The sequence below is a fragment of the Ischnura elegans genome (genome assembly GCF_921293095.1).
Source record: "Ischnura elegans chromosome 13 unlocalized genomic scaffold, ioIscEleg1.1 SUPER_13_unloc_1, whole genome shotgun sequence".
NCBI classification, from domain to species: Eukaryota; Metazoa; Arthropoda; class Insecta; order Odonata; family Coenagrionidae; genus Ischnura; species Ischnura elegans.
In genome coordinates this window covers 3,572,039-3,594,849 of record NW_025791657.1, presented here as the reverse complement: position 1 = coordinate 3,594,849, position 22,811 = coordinate 3,572,039, and the positions used below count along the sequence as shown (strand labels likewise).

Here is a 22,811-nt window from a genome sequence, read left to right as displayed (position 1 = left end):
TTTTGGAGTATAATTAAGTCATTTTAGACAGTTATCCTCTTTTAATTCCAATATTTATGCCAGCTTAATCCAATTTTGTCTATAAAGCTGTCTGCTCTTTATCAGATTATCTGTATCATTCGTGTAATAGAGAAGCATTGCCTTCATGCAGGCATTCATACTTTCAGCATTATCCTTTTTCTCGTTAATCAGTTGACCAAAAAGAATATCCTCAAGTCCTTTTTTGTAACCAACTGTGAATTTCACCTAACTCATATGTACAAAGACATTGTATTCCAGTAAAAGATATAGTGAATGTAATGGTTTTGCATGGTAATACTATGCAGTATATCATTTGAAGCTATTTGCATCTTATGCTTTTGTGATATCTTCACTCTTTGGGAACTGCGAACAGTTACAACTGGAAGGAGATGGTAACACTAGTTCTGAATGAATAATTAGCTCTTGATGCTAACAATAAGTAACTCTAACAACCAATGCAGCCCAAAAAGCAAGTTTGATGACCTTTATTCTGAAGGACGGCAGTAGGCAAAGTTCGTTGGTTGGTATGTGTTTGCAAAAATATCCAGGTATCTACAGTGGAACTTGGTTATAACGTCATCAAAGGGACCAGAAGATTTTAAACGTTATATCCCAGTGACGATATAAAAATATCAGCGTTAATTTTTAGTGACACCACAGCTTGACATTGCACAAACAAAACACAACTAACGATGTATAAGATAACTGTCAACATACGCGATGCTCACCCGGAGGTAGGTAGTGATGTGACTTATGATCTACCGTAACTAACAAAACAAACAATACAATATGGTGTGCCAGTGTCAGTGACCTTGTAGAATGTAGGGGTAAAGGGATAAGACCCAGGTATGCGGGACAGCCCCCGCTCCCTCCAGACACCAATTAGACAAAAGAGTTGCATCCCATCACCAGCTCAACGTCCAGCTTGTGACCTGTTATTGCTTCTGATGTTTCTACACATGGTTTCTACGAACTTTGGGACATAATACAATCACACTACCACTTTTGCAACCTAAGAATCGCAAAATTTTTACGCTATACCCGTGCATCGCAATATTTGTTGACGATATAAACGGGTTTTCGTGCAACATAAAATGTTCAATTTTGGCTGGTCCGTATAAAATGTGAAGTTAAACCCAAGTTGACGTTACAGCCAATGCCGTTACACCCAAGTTCCACTGTAGTTCCTCTGGGTATTAAAGGAAGTTAACCATTGATCCAGCCCTCGACCTAATTAACCCTGAGGCTGTGGGAACGTTTTTGAATTGCCTGCATGGTGGGTGCGGGAAAAACATTTTTCAACGTTTGACCAGATTTTCTTACCACTGGCAGCCTTTCCTTAACCTTTTCCCTACTAAAGACGTAAATATGTGTGTGTCAGTTTCTTGACCTGGAATACAAAAGCCGTATATTTCCGTCCGAGATTTTCCTGATCACGAGAACGAAGGCCGTATATATACAGTTTCCAGCTCTCCCCCTTTTATGACGGTCGCGGGTGTACGGTGTCTTTGTTTCGGGACTCAACACTGCGGGGCTTAGGATTCACCCTCGGAATCCGGGTGCAGGTACCCGGACCCCTCTTCTTTTATTACCCCTCTTAGCGGTAAGGGGGAGTGGTCATTCAATTTTTAATCCAGTCAGTTTTCGACATCAATATTTGTTCATTGCTCATAAAAAATTAACTAAATATTGAATTATATGTCTTTTGAGCAGCCTTTACAAATTTAAAACGAAATTCTACGACATATATTAACTTATATCTCGAGTTATGTATAAACATCAGCATTGAAATTGTTGCCGCATTAAATGCATTAATATTGACATTAGAACTCCCTTTAAAATTTGACAATACTCAGAAAAAATGAGGAATTCAATTCAAAGTCTGCAATTTACGTGCAAGCAGCAGTTATCCATTTGCTAAATACATATAAGCAATACATAAGTTGACCGCGAACCAATGCCGCAGGTATGGTCGTAAACCCGGAAAGGAGGGAGCACAACTACTGCCGGAGTCTGAGATAATGCGAAGTCCCTGCGTGGAGGGGTCGAAAAAGGTTCAGCGAGACCCTCCTTGACGAATGTCCTCCAAAAATGCTCCGTACCACGAGAAAGAAGAGTCTCTTGGGGCTCAGTACAGCAGTCACGCTAAGACGAAAACTCCGCCTTCTCTAAAGGGTTAAGGTTTTATGACGAAATCCACGGCTTTTTCTAGGTGTTTTCACGGTAGAAAAAATTCACGGCTTATTCACGGTTTCAAGATTTCCACGGTTGAGTGGGAACCCTAGCCAGTTAAAACAAGTATGTAGAGGACTTAACTGGAATTGACCTCACTGCACGTTGCTTATATCCTAATGATACGGCTTCCTAGCACGACACGGATGTATGCGTGTGTTGCGGGAATTACACTAGGCTTTGTTTACAAATACAAATATAAGTATTTTTGTGTACAAATGTTTCTTCTGTGATATCCATACATGTAAAATGACTTTTGGTGAAATTTCAGCTATGGCTACTCCATTCGGAATACCAAGGTGGATCAAAATAGTCCTAAAGATGCTTATCGACCAAGTGAAATGGATGAGACCAAGTGAAATGGATGAGGAATTCCTATGAAGAGAGGGAGAGAAGGGAAACCTCGCAGAAACCTTGATTGGCCGACACAACAACATTATCAGCCATATCTTGAAGTATAATGGCATAATAAATACAATTAATTGTCAAGGGTCAAGTGAATGGGAAGAACAGAAACGGAAAACCTCGAATAAAATATACGGATTACGTTATAAAGGATGTGGAAGAAAAGAAATGCGTAGATACGAAAAGATAACTTAAAGATCCGTCTCGAAAGGATTAAGGGAATACATTCCCTTGGTTTACGGCCTGGGAAAGACCCGAAAAGTTCTCCTCTTACAACCTCCCCACTTTAAAACTTGCGAGACGGCAGAGTTTTCGTCTTAGCATGACTGCTGTACTGAGCCCCAAGAGACTCTTCTTTCTCGTGGTACGGAGCATTTTTGGAGGGCATTCATTAAGAAGGGTCTCGATGAACCTTTTTCAACCACTCCACGTACGGAATTCGCATTATCTCGGACTCTGAGAGTAGTTGCGCTCCCTCTTTTCCAGGTTTACGACCATACCTGCGATATTGGTTCGCGGTCAACTTATGTATTGCTTATATGTATTTATCAAATGGATAACTGTTGCTTGCACGTAAATTACAGACTTTAAATTGAATTCCTCATTTTTATCTGAGCATTGTCAAATTTTAAACGAATTTCTGAGGTCATTATTAACGCATTTAACGCAGCAACAATTTCCATGTTGATGTTTATACATAACTGGAGATATAAGTTAATATATGTCGTAGAATTTCGTTTAAAAATTGTAAACTCTGCTCAAAAGACAAATAATTCAATTCTTAGTGTATATTTCTTGAGAAATGAACAAATATTTATTTCGAAAATTCACTGTATAAACAATTGAATAACCGCTGTCCCTCATCGCTGAGAGGGGTAATAAAAGACGAGGGGTCCGGGTACCTGCTCCCGGATTCCGAGGGGTAATCCTAAACCCCGAAGTGTTGGGTCCCGAGACAAAGATGACGTAAACCCGCGACCGTCCTAAAAGGGGGAGAGCTAGAAAACGTACATATACGGCTTTCGATCTCCTGGCTAGGAAAATCTAACACGTAAATATACAGCCGTCGTCAACCGGGTCAGGAAACGTCCACACGTATATATACGTGTACAGTAGGGAAAAGGCTAAACCTTCTCTCCCCTCCTCTACAGTTTACTCCCCACCTCCCTCTAGTTCGTGCGTCGTGTATTTTAGATGAAGGATCAATGCACTTCTCACCAGTATATGAAGCGTCGAAACCATGGTAGTGTGTTAATAAAAATTGTGGTAGAACAAAATAATTAACAATTTTTCATTAGATTTAAGTATTGGTGGTGCATGCGAATATTATGGTAACCGCGTCTATTATACTAGGATTGGCATTTCCTTTATTTTTCACGGTGTTTCGTGGAGGAAACGCATTTTTGGAGAAAGGAATTAATGTGGGAGGTGACTTGACATAATGCGAAGGTCACCATTTTTGCTGTTGATCTTGTCACAGTATTATGGGGCTAGAATAATTTAAAGAGAAATTTGGAAAGAACTCCTTATAACAGACATAAAAGCCACAGAGATGCAAGCAAGCCTGCCTTGGACCAAGAAAAGTTAGCCGTGGGGAAGGGTAGGGGTGCATTTCGAAAACATTTTGGCTAAGTGCTCCTTTGCCAGGCACTTTTGGAACTTTTAATTCAAATGATCACCGAGAGTGCCTCATTTATACGAGTGCTTCATGCATAGGAGTGATCTATGAAAATATACTCGTTTATAATGGCATGCTTTACCTATCACTTTTATGTTCATTGAGGAGCTTCAGGTACTTTTTGTTAACTATGTCTACTTTACGCTAAGTATTGTGGCTGTTCATATGTTTGACTTCAGTTTTCCAAAAGTTATGATGTTTAATGATGGGATACAATAAAAAATCAGTAATAATTGTCAGCATTTGTTCATGAAGAGGTTTTTTTGCTTAAGATACATTTTAAGAGTGCCTGTGGAACAAAAATATTCAAGAATTCCTTTTTTTATAAGTTTTTGAGCATAACAAATTATAATGAGAAGTCTTACATCTCTGATAAAATGACTTATATAACTGCGGGAGATGTCAAGGAAAATGTTATGAAGTAAATGTTCCCTCCAATATTAGATGATTTTCAATTGAATAAGAAATAGAAACTATCATACAGTGAAAATTATGTCTTCAATTTCATTACTTGAGAATCATAATTGTCATTTGTTTCAGAAATATGCCTGTGATCATTAAATAGGCTTAAATTACTTCCAATCTTATATGTTGGTGATTATTCATGTTAGCAATTTATTCCTTTTTATACAGATTTTTAACTCTTTAAAAAGACATGCTTAGAAAACACTTGATATTTGGTCTGCTGTTGTTAAATGGTAGTTGGCCATTCACGCAAGTGTGACACTGAAATGCCTGTTGCGTTTCTTATAAATACATTATTTAACACCACTTCTAAAACCTATCCAAAAACTCAACATGAAAATCATTCATGCGATCTTTGGCTTGGGACTTCTCATGCTATGCAATATTATTTGTTGAAGGGTTGATGCAAAATATTATATTCCAGAAAGAATTAACTGGAATCAGTCCTAGCCATGCATAAGCACTCAAGTAAGGTTACAAATTTCCCATTTAATTATCCTTCATGCAGAGTAGGTACTTATATCAACTGATTAAATACCAATCAACGAGACATATTCACCATCGCATTCTTGGAAATTCATGTGAAAATGAAATTCCCAAAATTTCTCAGTGCAAACAATTTTAAGCTCTAGCAATATCCGGTCATACTTTCTTAACCGATACAGATTGCAGATACCAAAATTTCTTTCAATGTTGTATTAAAACAGATCAGGCACATGGATACAGGAAGATTAACACATATCGGAAATCAAGTGGTTGAGTTGTAGCACTATCTCTGTCAATCAATCAATTGATATTTAAGAGAAAATGAACTGGTGACACAGTGCTGAAATTTTTTAAAGAAAGTTTAGAAAGTAACTAGAAAATCAATTGAATTTTGACCATCATCTTTGAATGGAAACTTTTGAAAACAGATAAATAAGAACAAAAATGCAATTATGTTACTTCAAATTGGAAAAGTTACACAAATTTATTTAATTAGCAAAATCAGTTATATGCCTTTTATTGTGAACTAATAGTACTTTATTCTTAGCATAGGGACAATATTTTGTTTATTTCCACCAAGCAATCATGGTTAATGCCAGGCAAATTCAGAACCAATATAAAACCAGACACGAAAATTGAAAAGAGACCTTGAAGAATGCACCTTTGATGGAAAAAAAGGCAGGCCTTCAATAAAAAAATAAGGCAAGCCGGCTGTTTGACTCTTAACTTCTATCCTGGGCATATCCTTCTGCTGCCACAATCCTTCAATACATTCATCCTTACATACATTTCAAAAATAATAATAATAATAATAATATTTATTCCACTTATTCGTAAGTTACAAAGAGCATGTAAATAAAACAATAAAGTAGAATATAGGTACGATGTGATCCTGAATTGGAGGAACCATCGTAACTAAAAGCAACAGCTGGTGCTGATTTATGACCATATAAAATATAAGAGGAAAAAAAAGTTTGATATTCAAACATGCATGTGTTAAGTTCAGCAGCGTAGGGAAAAAATTAAAATACAAAATAAAACATGTATTTCAATGAGATTACAGAATATTTTAGAAAAAAAATTGTAGGAATGATAACTTTACGCAATGAACATACAAAAAAAATGACAAATTAAAATTATCAAGATTACACAACAACTTTTTAACGATTGTTCAATATTTTCATTCTCTTGGGATAGGAAATGCTTTAATTAGCAAGAAACTAAGCCATAGAGTTTTGACTCAGTACCTAAACTGGGCGGGAACATAACACTTTCAGTGCAAGGAAAGTGTATGTACGTTTGAAGGCTTCATTTTGGGGCTTAGGTATACAAACCGTTCCCGAACCTCATAGAGACATATTTTTTACCGGAGTTTACTAGAATATTCAATCTGTTTTGCTCTGTTTTACACACAAATAGAGAACGTCATGAGTACCTCAAATGAAAAAAAATCACTTTAGTCAAAAAACATTTTGTTTTCGGAAAAGAGGCAACGAGAACTCAGTTTTACACTGCCCTTGTGAGTTTCTTTAGGCAATCTGCCAAGGATGAATATGAGGAAGGTAGGCTCCTTCCCAGCAAGAAATGCCATATTGCAGTCTTGATTCAACTAGAGCACAATATACAGAACAACCTATTTTTTGGAAATAAATAACTTAATATATGGAATTTCCTTGAAATCAATCGCATTTCCAATTACATTTTATTGACATTATTTCCAGGTAATATTTTCATCAAAAGTTATCCCAGATTAACTCACAAAGTGAATTTGCTCAATTTCAAAAAGATGTCGAACAGGTTTTTTTTCGTGTCACACTTGAGACATCTGTAGTAAACGCTCCATTTTTTCGAATAATTTATTTTTTACTTAAATGTAACATATTTTATTCATTTGCTTGACACTAATAATATGAATTAAATTTTTTTTTAAATTTCCATCACATTCTATTTGTTTTTGTAAGTATTCATCACTCATATCGTGCAATATGAAAACCAAAGCTGTATTATCCACAAAGGAAGTTAATTTAACATTGAATATTCCAGTTTTGAAATTGTTTACATGTATAAGAAAAAGAACAGTCTCCAAGATCGATCTCGAGGATAGTCCAGAAGGAAGTGATGTTTAATGTCCATAAAAGTCACGTATTTTCTCATTCTGGGTTCTCCCACTGAAGTTACTCAGGTACCATTTAGTAACGACTCCTCTCATTCCAGCTTGCAATAATCTTTTCAATAACAATGACTCGTCTATGCAAGTTTCGTAATGTTTACGTATTACAAAACTGCAACTTTCTAATTATTGTTGAGTGCATCAGACATAGCAGAACAGCCTTAAAATTGCACTTTTACCTTTCAAGAATCCCAATTTCACAGGGATAAGTAGTTATTGGTGTTAATGAAATGAAAGAGCTGAATTTAATTTTTTTCCACGACTTTTGAGAAGACCGGCAACAGTGATATGGGTATATAATTGCTAGCATTAGTTTTACCACCTATTTTGGAAATTGGCACTGCAATACCTGTTTGTTTTCGAAATTCACACTTTATCATACTCAAGTTTGTTATCGGTGTGAGAAAAACGGTACAATACGATCATTTACCTTAATAATATTGATACTGTTTTTATCATGACCCATTGAATTTTTATGCTTCATTTCTTCAATAATTCTACCAACCACTTGAACGGCAGTTGGAAAGAAGTACAATGACTGGGCCTCACCGCAGTTGGAAATCACAGCTTATAATGACTTTGAATGCAAATATTAAAATATTTGGTTCACTTGTTGGTCTTTGAAGAGCTTCACTGAAATGATTGTTGATTTCACTAACTGTCTGGAGTGCAAAATACAAAAAAATGACTTGGTACGATTCCCATGGTATCATGGGAGATGACTCATCATCCCAATAGGTACTTAATCATTATTCAGTCTTCATTGCGAAGGTAAGAATAAGCTAATCTAATCTCACTACAGATTTGCAATCGCTTCATTTAGAACAACTTTGACATTTAAATGGATAATCTTTCCAATGACCAAACATGTTAAGTGCACGGAGGTGGCCCATTTGGGGAAAGCCATACAACTTACGTAGCACAAATATTGTTTATCACTTGTGAGTGCTCATGTGGCGGTTGGGATTTGAACTAACAGTAATAAACTTGGTGCTTACTCTGAATGAATTATGTTTCACAACTGTACGTGCACACTTGCAGTGGTCAAGGCCATTCCTTGCAGTAAAGTACTTGCTGGAGACCCTGTATAGAAATGATTTATCTCATTTATGTACACCCATGTGACGGCTAAGGTGAGAATTAGCAGCAAAAGACTTGCAACAAATGTCACATTGATAAGGTTTTTCTCCTGTGTGTAATCGCATGTGAATGGACAGAGAAGAACTCCGAGCGAAAGATTTTTTGCAGGTTTGGCACGAATATGGTTTCTCTCCCGTGTGTACACGCATGTGAACCTTCAGGGAACTACCTTGAGCGAAGCACCGGCTGCATACGTTACATTTAAAAGGCTTTTCCCCTGTGTGCGTCCGCATGTGACATATGAGATTACCACTGCAAGCAAAAGATCGTTCGCAGATTCTGCATGAGTGAGGTTTCTCTCCCGTGTGAGTTCGGATGTGCATTCGGAGAGCACCTTTCGCAGCGAAAGATTTTTTGCAGATACTGCACTCATAAGGTTTTTCTCCCGTGTGCGTTCGTAAGTGTCTAACCCGTTCTTTACTGCAACTGAAGGATTTGCTGCACATATTGCAGGCATAAGGCTTCTCTCCTGTGTGAATGCGTACGTGTTTTACTAAGTCGGTCTTTGCAGAGAAAGACTTTTCACAATGATAGCACGAATAAGGCCTTTCTCCCGTGTGTGTTCGGATGTGAATTTTAAGATTACATTTATCAGAGAAAGATTTTTCGCACATTCTGCATGCGTAAGGTTTCTCTCCCGTGTGAGTTCGCATGTGAGTTTTGAGAGCACTTCCATAAGTGAAAGATTTTTGGCATATTTGGCACGTATTGGGCATCTCTCCCGTGCCTACACATTCATGACCATTCATGTGACCAATACCATTGAAGGACCTGCTGCATACGTTGTACATAAATGGCTTTTCCCCTGTGTGTGTCCGTAAGTGACTTTTGAGATTACTACTGCAAGTAAAAGATCGGTTGCAGATACTGCATGAATGGGGTTTCTCTCCCGTGTGAGTTCTCATGTGACTTCGGAGAGAACTTTTGTCAGTGAAAGATTTTTTGCAGATACTGCACTCATAAGGTTTTTCCCCCGTGTGTAATCGTATGTGGGTCTTGAGAGTGCATTTCCTGGTGAAAGATTTTTTGCAGATTCTGCATGAAAAAGGTCGCTCTCCCGTGTGTCTTCGCATGTGTTTAACCAAGGAATGCTTATGAGAGGAGGAATAACTGCACACATCACAGATATAAGGCCTTCCTTCCGTGTGTGTGCGTAAATGTCTTACTAAGTGGCTCTTATTCACGAAAGACTTCTTACACTCATTGCATGAATAAGATGTCTCTGCCATGTGTATACGCTTGTGTTTGGTGAGGTCCTTTCTCCGAGGAAAGGACAAAGTGCACACGATGCATGAATATGACTCCTCTTTTCTTCTCACACCCACGCGATTACAAAGGTTTCTATCGCATGATGACTTTGAGGATGAACTCTGTAAAGTTGACTTCTCTTCTACAGTAATACTTCTTCTCACTCGCCTCATTTTTTTCTCATCCCCTTTTCTGCCAGTGGTTTCCTTGAGAGGCCGATTTCCTTTTTTTCTCAGCCCCAGTCTATCTCTCGGACCCCTATTTAAAGTCTTGGAGGTAGTGGGCTCACAGGAACTATAACTACTTCCGCTTGATTGAAGGTTTTTTAAAGACACATCTCCTCCCACTGATGATTTCTCTTCAGCGTCCAAATTATCACCATTCAAATGAATTTTCATGTGTTTGATTAAGTCATTTTTGTTGTTAAATACATCTCCGCAGTTGAAGCAATGATATGAACTTTCGTTTGACTTGCAACTATTCTCAGGATTTTTGATCAAGCAATTGTTTATCTCTTCATTGTCTCCCATGACAATCTCACAGCCACTTGTGTCATTTCCCCTGATTATGATTGACCTGAGGTTATGAGTGGTGTTTGATGCATCACGACCACCTCTATCCCCGACAAATGTCAATGTCGCTCCGCCTCCCTTGCTTCTAAGTGATTCGATGTATTTTGTATTGCATTGTCTATAATCAGGAATTGAGCTATTTGTTTTCTTATTAGTATCTAGAGTGCCACATATTTCCAAGTCTTCATCAATCAGATTTCTTTCTATCCCAAATTGGGATGCTCCAACCTTGGAATCAATTTGTCTCACCAGAGATGTGGGATCAATGCATTCATCAATGGAATGATTCATTACATTTCCTTCCGCAGACAGATATGAAGTTGATGTCGCTCCAATGGGCAATCCTTTGGCAGCCAGGAACCCTAGAAAAGAATTTCACATTAAACCCAGACAACACAAAGTAAGAGAGTTAACAGTTTCTTATGGTTTTCTTACGAAAAAAATATATAAGCAGCTTATCGTAAGCTAAGGGGCTTATATAAGTAAAGGGTAAGATATTAGGGAAGAATAGGTAAGGAATGCCGTCAAATATCCTCAGGCAAGGTTATTTGCTTATGTTGGAACGTTAAAGGCGTCTGAACAGTCCCAGCCGGCAGAGCCCATACTGCATCTATATGTGAAGTGGATGCAATGTGTGACAGGATGCGTTAGAGTACCAAATATCCTTCTGTCATCCTTTGCTAGTTGCGCCTATGTATGCCATATTTTTCATGATGTGGTTTAATACTTAAAAAATATCTGCAAATCCTCGCATTAATTATTATAAAACTTCAAGAACTATTATTATTATAATTATTCATTGTATTCAAGATTTTCACGAACATAAGGCACTACCAATGACTACAGCAGTAGGTATGGACTTGTTGTCTGGTAGCCATCTTTCCCTATCTCGACGTGTTGGAGCCTCGTAGATTGAGTGTGGTGTTGGGCGTGTTTTATAGTGATATTTTATAATTCTGACCATTGTAGCAATTTTGACTAATCTCCCGGTGCCGACCCTCGCTCACTCATTGGCCTCCACTCTCCTGGATTTGAAATCTGCGTTTGTTTTGGATTCCGATGGATAGCTATGTTATACCTCGTAGATTGAGTGTGGTGTTGGGCGTGTTTTATAGTGATATTTTTTAATTCTGACCATTGCCGCAATTTTGTCTAATCTCCCAGTATCGACCCTCGCGCACTCATTGGCCTCTCCTCTCCCGGATTTGAACTCTTGCGTTTGTTTTGGACTCCGATGGATAGCAATGTTGTACTTCTCATATGTTGTCTTGTGTACGCCTTTATTCCTTTGTTCGCCTGTCTCTTGTTTTATGCTGAGTCATTAAAGTTATACTCTTGAAATAAAACGTGCACTGATTTATCCCGAGTAGTGTAAAACAATCATGAGACACAGAGAACCAGACAAGCAATATCGGAAATTAGTTCGACCGAGTTCAATTTTCGTCAGTTAGATGGCAGCGCTTTCGTGCATCCTCATCCTCACGGCATCTCTCTAAGTGCGGCGGTATCTCTCTTCCGCATCCCCTCGGCAGCGGACCGGCAAATGGATGGCATCTATATGAAAGGATGCGCTCATACTCTTTGCATCTGGAAGACATCCAGCTGCCAAAAAGAAATTTGATGGTTTGTGCCGGCTGGGGTGTACTACATATACTACGCGGCTCATCCCGACATGAATTTAAAGACTACCGGTGAAATTAAGCGAGTCTTAACAAGGGCTTAACAACTGATAACTGATTTCCCCGTGAATAGAAAAAAAATTAATAACTGGAAGCGACTGGCTAGTGAAGATATAAAGTATAATGCAAGTACTTTATCCTTGTGACGGAAAGGAAAAATAAACATCAGGGAGAACCGAACACACGACCTATGTATCTGTTGCTCTGTCCTCTCACCACTACACCACGGAAGCTGATGAAAGAAACTGGTTTAGTAACCAGCTTAAAATCCAATTATGTAGAAAAACTTTCTGGTATGTTCATGAAAAACTGAAATTATTCGAAGTCCACACATTTTAACATTTATGAATTTTAAGTTATGGCTTGATGACTCGATTGCTACAATATGTATATTAGACATTCCTTCCGATATTTTTTATATTATTCTGCGTCGCTATTCTTGTGAAATTTTGTGTTTTTCTTATGACCGTCGTTTCGATATCAGTTCATACATGTGAATGATTTTCAAATTATGGCAGTATGATGATGCCATTAGGGCATCATGGCTGAGATACGGCTCGCAAGTAGGGGAGAGTGTTGCATCACGAAATAGTTTTTCAAATTTTTCATAAAAAGCAAATATATTTACTTAAGATTCAGTCAAATGGTAAAAAATCAATCCATCAGGATTTCTTAACTAAAGTTCTAAGTTTTAGACTCGTACCTTTACTGTTAATGGATATAATTAAAACTTCTCAAAGTGGTTTTTATTATCCCTATGTACTATCATTTGCAAAAGTCTTGCAACAAATCGGTCGTCGCCACTTTCGCTCCTCAAAGATTGCACTCGGAATCTATACGATTTTTGGGTATATTCAGTAAACCTACACTAATCTTAATGGTTCAATATATGGAGAACGGGTCATTAGGTGGGTGAGATATTTTTTCATCCTTTTCAGTCTTGGGATTTGATTGCTTCCATTTAAGTGAAATTTGTGTTCATTATGCTCCCCCAAACACATTGTAGCATTTAATGCAGGTGGAAAGATCGAAGGTAATTCCTCGGAGAGATTTTAAAAAGTTTGTAGCTTGGCTCTTTTTGAGTGATATTAGCTGTTTTCAGAGAGCAGGAAATCACGAGTCGTTCACTGTGAACATGGCAGACTTTTGTTTACATCTATCGACTCGGGTTGATGTTTTTAATACAATATCTACGGCATAAGATACGAAGCAGCTTTGATATTCCACGTGTTTCATCAAATAAATATCTGAGCAAACACGTAAAATATGAAATTAGTTAAGCTGATCGGCATTAATCGTTGCGTAAGTAACAACATAGTTCTCCGACGTCCGTCAATCGGTAAAGATGTATTCCTTTCCACATATTCAAAGTATTTCCAGGAAAACTCCATTCCAGCCAAAAGTCCCATTTTTAATGATTTTCGGATTTCAACAGGTATTGTTTGATAATATGTTCCACTGCTGAATTAGTGTGAATGCATATAATAACTCTACGCTGCTATGTGGTTGATGATGAAGTAATCATATTTAGCTGCAATCATTTACATATACTCTGATGAATACCGGATAATGTAGGATACTTTCTCAGCATCATTAATTAACTTCTGTACTTAAATTAAGTAGGTTACATGGTATTAGGAAATTCGTTCAATTGAGAAGCACATGAAAGCAGCTCAGTGTTACAATGACAACAAATAATTAAAATTATCACCACTAAACGTCAATATAGGAACAGCGCAGTAGATGAATACTTGGCTGGCGACTGGAGGGGCCCGCGTTCAAGTCCCTCTCATGCCCGAAATTTTTTATCCTCCTCACAGCCGTATTACATTTTAAAGTTTTTCTATTTTTTAAATGTATGTTAAGAGGGTACCAAATGTTGAATTTGAGCATTTTTTACAACAACTTCTACTTTAAATGTTTGTGCGACGGGAATCCTACGTTGCTAGCGTGATAGCACAAATCATTGCGTTTCCCTTTAAGGAACTCCAATCAGAATCACTGATGAATGTGGTTCCCAGTGCTATAAGATTTCCTTTACAGGTCTGTAACTGCTCCTTAACCTTTAACCTTTGGGATGAGAACTATCGTAGTAATATAATGTCCCATATACGTAATTTCATAAATAGATCAATTTCAGCTGATTAAAAAGAAAATTATGAATGATGTTTTGCATCGATTATGCTGTCTGTCTATGTAGTATGATGCCCAATTGTCATCAACTTGTTGCCATTTCCTACTGCGTTAATTTTTCCAGTAAAGTTTATCAATAATTTTACCCTTTTCCGTTTCGTAATTGAGCAGTGACGGAAACTTTTCTTAGAGATAGAAAAGATATACATTAAGAGAAGAATTTTACTTTTGAACTCAAGGCCTCAATATTCTATAATCAGAGTTTTTATACAGTAATTTTGATGGAAAGGGACAGAATGTGAGACCAGCTGATCTACTAAGTACAATCCTAGGAATAACCTATGTAATAGTAATCCTTAATCGTGCACCTACCCCGGTGCTTATTTTGAAACATAGGAAAGGGTTATCTTGAGGTATTTATCAACTATTCATCTAGTGCTTACTTTCTTCAAGCAAATTATGGCCTCAACATATATGATATGATAGAGCTACAAATTGTCCCTATTTACACTATTTTGGAAGTTTGTGAGTTTCACGGCCTGCAAGTTTTACCCCAGGTAATTTGCTTCCTCGTCCCTGGCTGGTAAAGTTGCGATAGAGATGTAGGGCAAGACGAGGTGCAGGACTTATCAGCTGACCAAAACTACGGCCCGGGAGCACCCGATTGTGCGTTAAGAGCTGAGGGAGTGGCTACTTTCTGCGCAAAATATTATACCTCTAAAATCGATAGTCTGGAATTTAAAAAGGGCGAATATTGGTTGAAATTGACTTTCAATTTAATCTCTGTCCGTTGTTGTCATTGGAAACCTTACCTATGGCAGCATACCTGGATAGGGAAAAGTTGTACTATTAAGTCACTCTTCAAGTTGGCTGTCCTTAATAATATAGTAATGACCTAAATATTAAAATGGAAACAATAACTAATTTATTATAGCAAAAAAGAAGATTAATGCGACATGATCACTAAATATGTTAGTGCTATCATAAAAATGTAAGCCTCTCCTAGATATGCAAATATAAAAATAGAGACACATTCTGCTAGCAACAATGTAGCCTAGCGATTTTTTTTTGGCAATGAAGATTCCATTTTTTTCCGAGGAAACATTACCATTGGTGTAATTATATTTATCTAAATTTTAGTTTTAAGGTCTAATAATAGTGCATAATAGTGCTTATATTTATCTAATTAACAAAAATTGATAATTAATGAAGAAGATAGCTTATCGTGCTATCTTTTTCAGCTTCAAACTAAGTAATGAACTATTTAATGTGATTCAATTTAAGATGGTGGAGCCGTGTTTTTTCCCGAAAAATTGCCAGTTAATTTTTTTTCATTTATAAATTCTCCTATATCTAACATATATTTCAACAACTTAATATAAAGTCTCCTGAATGACATTGAATCCCTAAAAAGTGTTAGGAGCGAGTTGATTTTCGTGTTCCTAATGGCGAAATCGTGCCCCCAGCCGGCTTTATGGGGTTTACCATTGGAAGCCAGGCCTCATAGGTACCCACTCTTTTAATGGGTAAATATTTTCAAGTATCTACTACAGTCAACTACGAGGATAAAAATAATTTCAAACGCCGCAACGACGCAACAAAATTTACGCTGATTTACTCAACTGAGCATCGTAATGGTTTCCTACATCTCACCCGAGTGCCACGATGACCCGTTCGTGAGTCGTTCCCGAGCTACCATGAAGATTCATCCCAAGATAGTGATCATTCAAATGTAATGGTGGCCAGAAATCGACAATGGAGCGAAAGTAGCGCCACTCGATTTGTTGCAAAACTTGTGCAAACGATAGTACATCATGTCCATGTACCTAAGAACACTACCTATTATACCAAGGAACACAAGTAAGATTGGTGGGAAAAGTAATTAAACAGTGAAAAAAGGAAATAAATTTGATTTGTTAATTAAATTTGAAAATACATTAACGTGTCTTATAAGGAAAATTAACGTAGCTCAGGTAAGAACACAATTTTAAAATATAACTCCTTTCTTGTAAAAGTAAACTTAGGTTTATGCCTCCTAAGAGCTATCTTTAAAGTCCAATTATACTATGAATTTCACACAAAAAAGCAAATCATAAGACCATATATTACCAATGACTACAAAACTTACAAACACAGTAACATGTTCCGAGGAACATCATGGGCTTGTGTTCCTTGGTACAAGAGGTTGCCATTTTTAATGTGGGCTGAATTTACTGTTCCATATAACGTCTAAAATACCATATAAGTATGGAAAACCCACAGAGGAAAATCATTCACCTTGACTGGGATTCGAACCCGGATCCCTCGATTTCAGGCCGAGTGCTTTAGCCAGTTAAGCTACTGAGGCGTCATTCTCCCCTGTGGAAATTTGTGGACTATACCGGATAAGGTGGTATGGACTGCTGAGCATTACTATGCGACTAGCAGTATAGGTAGCACAGCCGGAGAGCAAAGCCCGAGCTTTGAACACGAAGAGTTGTTCGCTCTATACTTATTTAAGTATACCGGGACTAGACACGGCGATAACTTTTACGGAGCCACCCGTAACGCACAAAACCACTGTGGATGACTCCATAAAAGTTATCACCGTGGCTATTCCTGGCATACTTAAATAATAAGTAGCTAATACTGATAACCATTATGTTGATTTTGCTGATGTTACTATAGCAACTGTTGGAGTGATCAATTTTTGGTAAAAGACGTCGATACGTAACCAAAACTTTTTACTTTTCAGCGTCAAGAACTTCAAGCTAGTATTTTCTCTGGAAACATCATCTAAATAAACTGAAATTGACCTATGCTACACTATAGTGCTTCTTTCGTGTAATGGCTTACTCTTAAAGCCCCCAGGTCAAAGCACTTGCCGATAGTTTCAAGTGTTCCTAGGTAAACTATACCCTAAGTACACCACGTACTTGCAAGCTTGCACTAGCTATCTGCCCTGTGGATGGAACACGACTCGAGTTCGGAAACTTCAGCAGAATGGAGGAAGACCACCCGACTGGAAGCCCGAATAGCCTTCCTTGACTTATTTAAGAGGATGAGATTGACAGCTTTCTAGGTTGTTCACTAAAATACAATGTAAAAATCTCCTGACTTACTATAATCACAAACCCATTTCCTGAAAAGATCCCCACTGCTCAATCTATTACTGAAATTTGGAATTTCTCCTGAATGAGTTTTCAATTAACTATTAACACGTTTGAAGATAAAAGGAATACCATAAAGTAGGAATAGACGGATGCAGGATTTTTTTCGGATCCGAATTCGAATCGTATCCTTGATTTTAGGAGCCCGATCTTTCGGATCGGATATTCTCGGATCCAAATGGATTTTCAAATTCCTGACGCTGAGATTCCTCTGATGATTGCTCAGTCTCTCGGGAAGAGTCACACCATATCCAGTCGTATTTTGCCTTTTTTATTTTCCACTGCTGAAATTCTCCTACGTAACCTCTGCGAGACCTTTCAAACAAAACGGTTCATGAGTAGGACAAGAATCGCATGCGACGGCGCCTTTGAAGATAGAATCGGAACACTTTCCACCCTTATGGGTTGCGTTCACTGAAGCTATGATTCAAAATTTCGTATCCAGATCCGATGTCTTCGGTGACTTATGATCAGATGTATCCAATGAAGGGCAATATCCGCGGATATTTGGATCCGAGGTATCCGATCCGACCATCCCTAATTAAAACATTTGAAGATAAAACCAATACGAATAAGGGCTGAGCTGAAAAATAAATGCAAGTAATCATGTACCACCAGTGGCAAGACATAAAACTGAGAGCTATGAGGGCATATTGAAAAGTTAGGTCTCAAAAAAACACCATTTGCAAATCCCCAAGTCGCCATATGGAATATGACAACAGCACTTCATTTGAATCAATCGATTCAGCTTTGACTTTGTGAAAATCCTTGTTGAAATGAAAAATAAACAACCTTGGTAACTTGAAAATGATGACTCAGCATTGAAACGTGTCGTAACAATCAAAACTTCCAGTGAAGAGTTACCAAAGTTGTGTATTTTTTATTTCAGCACTACATTCCTTGGTTTCTACTACAAAGAGTAGAATCACCCATGTGGTCATAGTATGTTCAGTAGCTACATAGCTGTACTTTAGGATGGAGCTCCCACTTGGCTCACCCACTGCGACGGCTGCCTGTCCTTACGCTGCTGCACTCACAGTTTTTTTTGTCTTCATAGTGCGTAGTCCAGTACACGCTCCCAATGCTCCCACGTGCTCACGCTGCAGACGCTACAGATTCGTGGTCCACTTTCGCTCCTATCGCTCCCAGTGCTACCCTACTGGATCACGGCTGGAGCGATTGCAGCATTTGTTAGTCGTTTGTTTTACTAGTATCGTCTGCTCAGATATTAGATCGCCTGAATTAGGGATTTTTATAGCCCCTTGTACTTTACTTAGCTTGTTAGAGAGGTCAGTAATATAAATGACAAAAAGAATATGACCATGGGGTACACCACAAGAAACCTAATTAATATTAGATCTTCATTGGATACCATGATCGAACACCACAACAGACCGATGTTTGTCCTGAAGATTTTACCTACTGGTTTGCAATTCCTTCAAACGACAAGGTGATAAACTTAAACTAAAAAGAGCAGATCATATGATACATATAAAAAAAGAAAAGACTGATTAAATACCTTATTAGAGAAATTTCAATGAACCAAAATAAGCCTAATTAACTTAACTCGTCTAAAAGCCTGCGTTTAAACGATACACGTACAAGTTAATGCCTGTTTGCGTGAATTATTTTTGTGGACCGAAACGGAACATGTACGATTGTTTGAACCAAGCTAAAATAGGTTCAATTTGCAGTTCATGTATTTGCACAAGTTGAGTGGTTACACGTGTAACCACTTAACGTGCAACAACGCGACCGTATGGTACATTTCGTGTTCATTCTCGCGTTCATACATTTAGACTTGTACGGGTTTATGTAGGTGTAAAAAGGCCTTAAGTGGAGTGTCCTTTCAACGATTTATCAATTGCACTCGTGACATTGTATGGTAGTCTCAAAAGCAGTCCTGCACTTGAACCAATCTCGTCAACAGCAAGCCTTAAGCATAAATGCAATGCGTGTCAACCTGACCTTAAGAAAATTACACAAGTAAAATACAACCGAAAATCAATAAATTATTAAACTTAAGTTGAAGATTAGAGGAAGATATCATCATTTGACAGATAATACAATCTTCATGGAGAAAGGTTGGCCGCCACAAAGCAACAAACGGTATACTTTGACTAGAAGTTCACGTACCCTAACCTAAGAAGTCATAGTCTATCTCAATTTCACGCAATATCAAGTTAAAATAACTAATAATTGATCTAAATAACAAATAAATCAAAATAACTTACAAAATTAATAGAAGTAACAGACGGAATGCTTCCACTGGAAAGTTCACTCACCACATGCCTTATAAATTTCAAATAGCCATTTTCTATCTCCACTTCTCGCTAGCTCAAGGTTAAACCACTAATAATTAAATAATATTATATATAATTAATTATCACAACAACAAAGTTTATAAGATATCTTGGACTTGCCGCTAAATTTCTTCCTCGATCTGGCCCATGGCGAACATTGACTCTGAATTGTTAAACCATTGAGTTACAGCCATTTGCCTCACCGTAATATACCCCGAATAGTTCTTTAACCATTTGTTTTTAGCATTTACCATCCTGGATCTCTTAGCTACTTCTTCCATCAACTCCAAATGGTCATATTATCGCTGGCCAGGTCCACAATTTTTATGAATACCATTTTCTTTTGCATTCCTTCCCGCTCAAATTCGCGCTGAAAACCGGTTCACTCCAGCTCACCCACCTATTTCTCGGGAGCGTTTGTAGCGAGAGAGAAGCGAATATAGTGACGTCATGCGTGACGTACGAGAGCACCACGGAAGCTTTTGTAGCTTGTACTGGACCACGCAAAGACTCACTTCCAGTGCTTTGGAGCACTGGGAGCTTGTACTGGACTACGCCCCTATGATTCTACCCTCGAACGCGGAGGGTTCAGCAGGCGATGGTCGGAACGTATATCCCGAGTGGCAGAGGGAGAGAGCAGGGAGTCGTTGCGAGGAGACGTGAGCACGAGGATTACCGTAGGCAGTCAGCTATTTTTACTGGGAGTGTTTTTTTTGTCGAGGCTAGTGCTAGGAGTGTAGTTAGTTGAGGTTAAGTGTATCCCTTATTTGTTATCCCATGTCCCCTTCCATATTCCCGGTGATGAAAAGGGAGTGGTTTGGATGCTAGCACAATCCTCTCAACTTTCTGAGGGAATTACTCCCTCCAACAGGGGAGTTGTCACCATTCCGAGTACGGGCGGAATTATTTCTCCACTTCACGCTGCATCCCATTATGGTGCCCAGAAATCCGACGCCTTATGACGAGCATAGACCCACGGGTTAACCTGCGGCTCAACCGTTACACCACCAAGTGCGAACTACGCTCAGTCACTCGATGAAAGATTTTCCCGATTGACATTCATCCCTTGTTAATAGTAGTGTATGGTGAGAAGTGTATGGACATCAAAAATGTGAGCAAATGCTGCCAGGAGTTTCCTGTTGGATGGAAAAACGTCCATGGTGAGCAGAGCAGTCAGGGCGGGGAATCAACTGCAGCTTCAATTGACGAGATGGCATACAATAACCAGAGATATACTCTTCATGGGATAAAGAAATGTCTTGATGAAGCCTGTAGCTACATCTCTGTGTGGAACACTAGGTCAGAGGTGTGTGTTCACATGATTCATACCAAACGACCACACTATTCCATGAATTTATTTGGTATATCATACGCCACCCTCTTTACCACTCCGACATAGGCTGAAGCGAATACCACTTGTTTCCTGTTCTCAAAAAACACCTAAGGGGACAGAAATTCAGGTCAGATGATTCAGTGCAAGAAGTCGTCAGTTAAAAATACAGGAAGAGCAGTACAACACGAGAACTAAAAAGCTAGATATAATAATGCCAAAAATTAATTTACCCTCAGGGCAAATATTTTGAAAAATAGCTTAATCTTTCCCGTTTCCAATGATGGAGGCAAAGTTAAAAATATACTCATTTTTCAGGATTAAAAAAATAGGAAACCTTAAAAATTATTACGGAGGCTTCTGCAATGAGTTAATTGGCGATTGTTTTTGGGGTTCCTTCCATGTTGACTCATATTTGTGGACAACGAAAAAAAAGTAACTAATCCCAATCAATGCCTTTCGTTTCCTTTGATGAAAGAAACTACCCTTTTCTTTGTTAAACCAAACAAAATACAAAAGCCAACCCCTTTAAAAAGGCAAATATGATAATGCTTGTTTTACAGTTCTACCTAATTTTCCAACTTATTAAAATTGGACCAAATATGATGCTAACTTTTGCACTTATTTGACCAGGTTCCATGCTAACGTTTTCCATGAGCGCTGATATTTACTTATGGATACTTGATTCGCAGCCAAATGCTTTTTCTGGTTAATTATTGCTATTTTTTCAATAGACCAGTCCTAAACCTTAGCTCAAATAATGCGTACGAATCTTAGTAACAATCTTCACTGCAAAAAATGCTGCATTTCAATAAGCTACAAAGAAAATGTTCCTGGCCACTGATCCAAGTAGTTAACCCCTTCAAGACGGTGGAGTTCTCCCCTCAGCATGACTGCTGTACTGAGCCTCAAAGAGACTCTTCCATCCCCTCCGTTCGGAGCACTTTTGCTGGACCTTTGTTATGAAGGGTGTCACAGATAATCACACACTCTCAGCACCAACCCTTTTCCACCCTCCCTAGCAGGGACTCAGCAATAATTCGGACTCCAGAGGGTAGTTCGGCTCTCTGCTTTCAGGGTTTATAACGCTACCAGTGGCATTGGTTTGCAGTCAATCATGCTCTGTTTATATTAATTAGCTACATGGACAACTGTTTCTCGAACGTAAATTACAGACTTTCAATTGAATTCCTTGTTTCACTCTGAGAATTATCAAATTTTGAACAAAGCTCTAACATCAATATTAATGCAGCAAAAATTTCCATGCTGATGTTTATACCAAAATCTGACGTATGTTAATATGTTCCATTTAATTTCATTCAAAAATTGTGAACGCTGCTCAAAAGGCAAATAATTCAATTCTTAGTTTATATTTTTTGAGAAAGGAACAAATATTTATTTTGCGACATGACTGGACGAACAATTGCATGACAGCAGTCCCTTACCACTAAGAGGGGTGATATAAGACGAGGGGTCTGGGTACTTGCTCCCGGACGTCAAGGGTAAAGCCTAAGCCATGCTGTGTTAGGTCCCGAAGCAAAGACATCGCAGACCCACGACCGTCATAAATGGGGAAGAGCTAGGAAATGTATATATTCAGCATTCGTTCAACTGTGTAGGAAAATCTTCGATCAAAATTTGTGGCTTTTCATCTCCCCGGTCAAGAAATGTCCACACGTATATTTTCGTCTTTAGTAGGGAAAAGGTTAAATACAAAAAAAAACAGTAGAAAAATATTTTGCTTGGGAAAATCATTATAAAAAACCACATAATTACAAAATCATTGAAAAGATAACTTCT

The 22,811-nt window shown here is 38.2% G+C and overlaps 1 protein-coding gene across 3 annotated transcripts in view; it reads right to left on the bottom strand.

The window, feature by feature from the left end:
* Positions 1 to 6,659: 6,659 nt before the first annotated feature.
* Positions 6,660 to 22,811, bottom strand: part of LOC124172193 (zinc finger protein 271-like) — a 51,254-nt gene continuing 35,102 nt past the window's right edge. For all 3 annotated transcript variants that reach the window (XM_046551611.1, XM_046551613.1, XM_046551612.1), the window contains exon 8: positions 6,660 to 10,779. In XM_046551611.1, coding sequence (XP_046407567.1) covers positions 8,561 to 10,779 — 2,219 coding nt within the window. In that variant the 3' untranslated portion in view covers positions 6,660 to 8,560. The remainder of the gene's footprint in view (positions 10,780 to 22,811) is intronic.